Genomic DNA, 7,094 nt, shown 5'->3' with positions numbered 1-7,094 from the left:
TACTACCACAGTATTAGCTAACCAATCTTGATACTTTATCTCTCTGATAGACCCAATTTTTAAAAGTTTCTGCACCTCATCTTGAATCACCTGGTTTTTGAAGGAAACCTACTTCCTTTTCTTTTGCTTGACAGGTGGGTACGATCGATCTTCATTTAATTTGTGGTCATTACCTTCGGTGGTATACCTGTCATGTCTGAATGGGACCAAGCAAAACAATCTGCGTTAGTTTTTAAGAATTCAATCAACTTACGCTTCATTTTCGGGCTGAGGTTGGTTCCAATATAGACTTTTCTATCTGGCCAATGTACAAACAGCACCACAACTTCCAAATCCTCGATTGTTGTTTTGATATTTTTATTTTCTTCTGGTTCCTGAATAGTGTCGGGCCTCGAATCTACATCTGTTTGCCCATCTTCTGTCGATGTTTGTGTTGATGCGTCCTCAACTGTATTCTGTGATTGCTATTTTTCATCACTCTTTGCATTTGAATCTGCTACGGTATTAATGCTTCGTGAAGCTTATTAGTCACCACGTATTTGACGTATCCCCCATTGTGATGGAAACTAGATAACTTGATGTAGAATAGATGGAACATCATCCATATCGTGAATCCATGGTCTACCGAGAATCATATTGTAAGCCATATCCATTTCTACCACCTGAAATTTTGTATCTTTGACGACTCCTTCAGCGAATGTGGTGAGTATTATCTCCCATTTTGTTACGACGCTAGAGTTGTCAAAACTAGACAAGGTGTGTGTCTTGGTTATCAGCTTATCATCAGCTGGCATCTCGTTTACCACTCTTAACAGAATGATATTCACGAAACTACCTAGATCAATCAAAACTCGTTTTACATTAGTGTTATGTACAAGTAAAGATATTACCAGTGCATCATTATGCGGGGTTAGTACACCATCTGCATCTGCATCATCAAATGTGATACTATATTCTTCCAAAACTTGCCGAACTCGCTTCCCGTGTGTGACTGTAATTTTTGAAACCTTCTTGGCTGCCGTATATGCTATGCTATTAATTTCTTCTCCTCCGCTTATAACATTAACCGTCCTTTTTGGTGAATGGGGTTTAGGAGGCTCCTTCCTGTTCTTCATATATGCTTGCTTACCCTTTTCACTAAACAAGTCGGTTAGATATCCTTGCTTTAATAAATGTTCAACTTCGCCTGCAGCAACCTACAATCCACCGTTGTGACCATGGTCGTTGTGAAACTGGCACAAAAAAATAGGATTTCGCCTATTCGGGTTTGATCTCATTTCATTTGGCCATCGTACCTTGTCTCCCATACTTCTTAGTACTGCCACTAACTCTGATGTGCTAACATTAAAACTATAACCGTCGATCTTTGCCATCGAGTTTCTATCATCATCTCGCGTCTCTCATGTCGTTTGCTCTTTTCCGAACCTTGATGATGAACCTGACTCTCTGTCTCTTGATCTATGATCATACCTTGAGTTATCCTGTTTTGAACGTGAGTCTCTTTTTGCTGGTCCCATGTAAGGCTCGTACCTATTTTTACCGGACCTTTTTTCAGTTTCAGCTCGTCTTGAACTTACCTTTTCATCCTTTCGAGATTGAATGATGGTATCTTCTTCTATCCGCGGCTTCGTGTTGTACCTATTATAAACATCATTCCAAGTTGTTGCTGGAAATTCTCGTAAGCTTTCCTTGAGTCTTCTCGTGGCTTCTGAACTTTTCTCGTTTAGATTACTAGCAAATGCCATAACTGCCCGGTTATCAGGTACACACAGCAACATCATCCTCCCACGCTGGAACCCGTCTACGAATTCCCTGAGTAGCTCCGTATCTCCTTGTTTTATTTTGAAAATATCCTCCATTCTTTTTTCAACTTTTTGAGCTCCCGAGTGTGCTTTGATAAATGAATATGCAAGCTCAGCAAAAGAATCTATAGAATTTTTGGGTAAAAGAGAGTACCATGTTGATGCTCCCTTAGTGAGTGTTTCTCCAAATTTTTTGACCAATACTAATTCAATTTCTTGCTTGGTTAAGTCATTGCCCTTTACACCGGCTGTGAATGCAGTTACGTGGTCTCGTGGATCAGTTGTTCCATCATATTTTGGAATATCGGGCATCTTGAATTTCTTCGGAATTGGTAGAGGAGTAGCACTTGGCTTCCAAGGTTGCTGTGAGTATTTGTCCATATCTATTCCCTTGATTACATGCGACACTCTAGGTATTTGCTCTATGCGGTCGCTCTGCTCCTTGAACTGTTTCTGCAAAGTTAATACTAAATTTTATAAATCAGAATTAATTGTGTTACCTGGTTCTCCATAACGAGACTCGTTGGGAGTTCCGTCGCTACCTGAGTTAACGAGTCCGGAGCGAGGATTTTCCAGGGTGTTGTTGTTTAGAGTTGGTGTTGGCGGTACAACCGACAACTGGCTGGTAAATGCCTGAAGAGCATTGTTGACTTGTTGAGCAATTAATTTTTTAAGAGCTTCATCAATAGCTTGATCATTTGTGAGTTTGTCATTTTCATTCGATTCAGCTCTGTTAGGAGTCCCCTTTCGTGATTGTCGTTGAGAACGTTGTGGTGAAGGAGGTGGAGTTCTGTCACCTTGTTCGTTCAGCTGATGTTGTGGATCTCCTTGGAGTGGTAAATTTTGTTGGTTATTGTCGTTGACATTCGACATGATTCTTTTTTATGAATGAATCGATTTGGAAAGTAGAAGATTATCAGACTCCCTGTAACAGAACCAATTTGTTTAACCAGAAAATAAGAATTTCGGTCAAAGCTTACTTTTAGAAGAACCCGGGTTACAGATAATCAAATATAAAATAAATAAGAGAAATTAACTTTAATGATAGCAAAATAAGTAGAAGAAAGCAAAGTAAATCAATGTATTCCAACAATATTTTGTGTCTCTTTACAAATGTTATTTCTCTCCTTTTATAGCTATTTCTAAGTAATACGTTTCCTTTCTCTCATAATAGAACCATTATGAGCATTTAATAGCATTTATGTAACGTTATAATTGGTAATTGTAACTGTTTCGTGAAGATTCTATAACGTCCCCCATCATTGATGCCCATTAATTACGGATAATACGTATCTGTACTTTTTGCTATTTAGGTTCAATTCTTCGATGCCTCTTCAAATTATCAAGAGGTCTGGGTAACCATTCCTTCCCGTTTTCTCGAATTCTTTGCCCCTGTCTGTTAAGATTCGTGTCTCTTTAACTATTTTGTGCCAACTATCATCACATTATTGATCCACGTGTCTGCACATAATTAATTCTACATATCAACTTGATTTTTCCTAATACAATAAGGATTTCGGTCTGTTGTTACTATAAAACTACTCAACAAACAATATCTTGATCCATTTGATGTTCTGAACCATTTATATATGTTAAGTTTAACTAGACTTACATTTCATGATAAAAAAGACAAAAAAGAAATCTATGAATTAAATTGTGTATAGTTCTTATATTTGTCCTACTACGATTAAGACCAGCGTAGAACTGTGCAGCTTTTGTCTGTTCTCTTTATAATGGAATAGTGAAATTTGACCTTTATTGCAACATCAAGAGTCCAATGTAGTTGAGAAGGTAGGTTTTACAAGAGACAATTAACATAAAAAAAATTATAAAAACAAAAAGCACATGGACACAGAGTAAAAGAGGGGAGAAAAAGGAAGAGTGAAATTGTTTAATAATATGTCACGAGTGGGCTAAAGAAGAAAAAAGCAGAAAAGCAAAGAGTGGTAGCTAATGGAAATAGGCCCCACCATTGAAGAGAACCCAAACCGAACGAGGAAAAAGATAAGTCCGATTTTACAATTACTATCTCGTGGGAATCACCGTTAACAAGGCGCCGCTGTCTTTCTGACTTTTCATGGAAAAACAACACCGCTAAAGATGAAGCGCTGACTTGGGGTTGGCGGTGGTTGGGGAATTGGGTTTTGAGGGGACGGGGGGAGGGAATACCTATCCTTTCATCTTCTCTTTTATTTTCAAAAAATAAATTCCACTGCGTAAATCAAAATATACTTTATATATATATATATCTACATTTGGATATATCAATCACAAGTTTTAGAAGTAATGCTACTCCCCGTTCTAGTTTATATATGTAGTATATTCTTTTATAGTCACATAAATAATATGACATATTTTAGAGCGCAAGTTATAAATTTTTTCATCTTTTCTTAATATCTATACTAATTCAAACCATGTCACATAAATTAAAAATGAAAAAAAAATAATATTTAGAAGATGTATCATAAAATTATAGTGAAAGAAAGATAGTTTAGGTGTAATAGACATTGTAAAGAAAAGTTCAAGTAATACAAGCACAACATAAGTGAGGCGTAAAAGTTGCAAATTAAGCCAAATCTATTAAACTTTTAATGTATTATCTGCTATTCCTTTTTGACCAAAGAAAAAAGATATTTGTATACTTGATGTAGTGGCATAGTGAGCACAGAAAAGATTATTGCAACCTCAAGGGTTTTGGTCTAATATTGGGGAAGAAATGCTAAATTGATGATGTCGTTTGTTCTTAGGCAAAGTCTTTAATTTTTTTGGCTTTGACTATAGAAAAAAGAGGAAAATATTATGGAAAAAAAAATAAGAAGAAAAGAACTAAAGCCAAACCTAACATTTCTCAATTCCAAGGAAAGCAACTCCTTGCCTGCAGTCTATGCCTCGTGTTCAAGTACTTTTTAATGTGTACTTTGGTAGTTGTCTTTTGGTTTTGTCCATTCTGCTTTAAAGTCAAATACTTAGACGATGGAATCCAAAGCCAACCCAGAATTTCTTTTCAATTTCTCCTTTTATATGGATCAATTTATTTGCTTTTGTTGGTTATAATTGACTTTGGATGCTCGAGGCTTAAGATAAACAATAATATTACTAATTGAATATGATTAAAGCCGTCAATTACGATATCTTTTTTTCTTTTTACTCTTAAAAGACTTTTTTTCTAATGTGTTATATACTGTTTTGCTTTAGCTTTGGACCATTTTGGGTGAGTTTAAATTAAGAAATTTTGTAATAGTTGGCTTGATGAACCTATTGCCTAACTATTTCAATTTAGCTATTTGATCAGGTATCATATTCCTTTGACAGTTTCTTTTCCATATTTAAGATTCCAAAATTTCAGAAGAATTTGAGATATATCACTAACCATTGAAAACCCATTGATCGTAGTTTTTTAAAAGGTTACAGCAATTTGAAACAACGCGAATACAAGTGAGAGTGAATAATTTTGAAAAATTAAAAGCTGTCGCACATTCATTAATAAATTTATAAAATATTGGTTAGAGCTGTCAATATGGGATTAGCAATTAACGGGCTGGGCCTCGCTAGCCTACCATTTTGATGTTAAAATAGCATGGTCTAGCCAGTTTTCGAACTGGTCATTCAAAAATAACCAGCATTTGTCAAGTCATTAAAAAATAGCCACTACTTTGCTGCAACAGAGACCGGTCCAGCATAATATACTGGAGTTCAGTGCACCTGTGTATAAACTTCTAGCATATTATGCTGGACTGATATACTTTTGTGACGACCCGGCCAGTCGTCTCATGAGTTAACGCTCCGTTTTCCCCATTTCTGCTTCTTTATGCTTTGTTATCCGTGTTTTGTGGTATCGGGTTGGTCGGATCGAATCCGAGATAATTTTGGTAAGGTTTGAGACACTTAGTCTCTTTTGAGGAAGCTTAAGTTGGAAAAGTCAACCGGATGTTGACTTATGTGTTAGAGGGCTCGGGTGTGAGTTCTGATGATTCAGTTAGCTTCGGGAGGTGATTTGTGACTTAGGAGCATGATCAGAATGAGTTTTGGAGGTTCGGAGTAGATTTAGGCTTGAATTGGCGAAGTTGATATTTTGACGATTTTCGGTTGGTAGGTGAGATTTTGATATAGGGATCAGAATGGAATTCCGATAGTTGCAGTAATTCCGTTGTGTCATTTGGGATGTGCGTGCAAAATTTCAGGTCATTTGGCGTGGTTTGGTTGGGTTTTGATCATAAGCGGAATTCGGAAGATTTTAGAAAGTTTGGCTTGAATCCGAGGTGTTTTGGATGATTTGATGTTGTTTGAGGTGTTTTGAAGATTTGGAACAAGTTTGAATAAGGTATTAAGATATGTTTGTGCTTTTAGTTGAGGTCCCGGGGTGATTTCGGATGGTTGATGGGGAGTTTGAGGAATGTTTGCAGCTGCTGAACTTTTACTGCTTCTGGTATTTCCGCACCTGCGGATTGGGGACCGCAGGTGCGACGCCGCACATATGGAAGAGGAGCCGCAGAAGCGGATTATTGAGAAGTTGTCAGGAACCGCAGATGCGGTTGTGGGATCGCACCTGCGAAGCCGCAGGTGCGGAATGTTGAGCGCACGTGCGATTTTGGTACATTAAGTGAAGAACCAAAGAAGCGGTTATGTGGCCATATATGCAGTACCGCAGAAGCGGGTATTGTGCCGCAGATACGAAAATGTCTGGGTAGAAGGTATAAATTGTTACCTTCGCGAATTTTAGCTATTTTACCATTTTTTGACATCGGCCTTGGAGCTTTTTGGACGATTTGAAAGAGAGATTTCAAGGGAACTTCGTTGAGGTAAGGAATTTGGACCTAAAACTCGTTCTTATGCTATTATTTCACGGATTAGAGCTAGAAATCATGGAAATTAAGGGTGAAAATTGGGGAAACTAGGGCTTGGAAACTTAAACCTTTGCTTGAGGATTTGAAGGACCATTTGAGGTCGGATTTCAGAACTTTTGATATGTATGAACTCGTGGGGAGATAAGGAATCTATTGATGTAAAAATTATTGAATTCCGAGACGTGGGCCCGGGGGTCGGGTTTTGGTAATTTCAGAATTTGTGTCGTATTTTGATTATTTTCGCTTGGGCTTCGTTCCCTTAGCATATTTTGACGTCCTCGTTTTGATTTTGGATAGATTCGATGCGAGTGGAGGCCGATTCGAGGGGCAAAGGCGTCGCAAGCTAGAGATTTGACCGGTTCGAGGTGAGTAATGATTTTAAATGATGTTCTGAGAGTTTGAAACCCCGGATTGCACATCGTAGTGCTATATTGAGGTGAGGCACACA

The 7,094-nt window shown here is 37.6% G+C and overlaps 1 protein-coding gene across 1 annotated transcript; it reads right to left on the bottom strand.

Annotated features, from left to right (window-relative positions):
* Nucleotides 1–566: 566 nt before the first annotated feature.
* On the bottom strand, nucleotides 567–1,373 carry LOC138875884 (uncharacterized). The gene is made up of 2 exons (XM_070154759.1): nucleotides 1,296–1,373; nucleotides 567–1,196 (listed from the first exon to the last, which is right to left on the bottom strand). The coding sequence occupies exons 1-2, from the start codon at nucleotides 1,371–1,373 to the stop codon at nucleotides 567–569; spliced, it is 708 nt and encodes a 235-aa protein (XP_070010860.1).
* Between the last annotated feature and the right edge of the window lie 5,721 nt (nucleotides 1,374–7,094).

The sequence above is a fragment of the Nicotiana sylvestris genome, chromosome 8 (assembly GCF_000393655.2).
Source record: "Nicotiana sylvestris chromosome 8, ASM39365v2, whole genome shotgun sequence".
Lineage (NCBI taxonomy): Eukaryota > Viridiplantae > Streptophyta > Magnoliopsida > Solanales > Solanaceae > Nicotiana > Nicotiana sylvestris.
Note: the sequence above shows the minus strand (reverse complement) of the source record. Positions and strands in the feature narration are given on the sequence as shown.

Bases quoted from the DNA above. Each gene is read 5' to 3' on its own strand.
- LOC138875884 (XM_070154759.1), bottom strand. From the start codon at position 1,373: ATGGCAAAGATCGACGGTTATAGTTTTAATGTTAGCACATCAGAGTTA. The intron at 1,197-1,295 runs GTACGATGGCCA...GGTGGATTGTAG, and splicing joins TAAGAAGTATGGGAGACAAG to GTTGCTGCAGGCGAAGTTGA.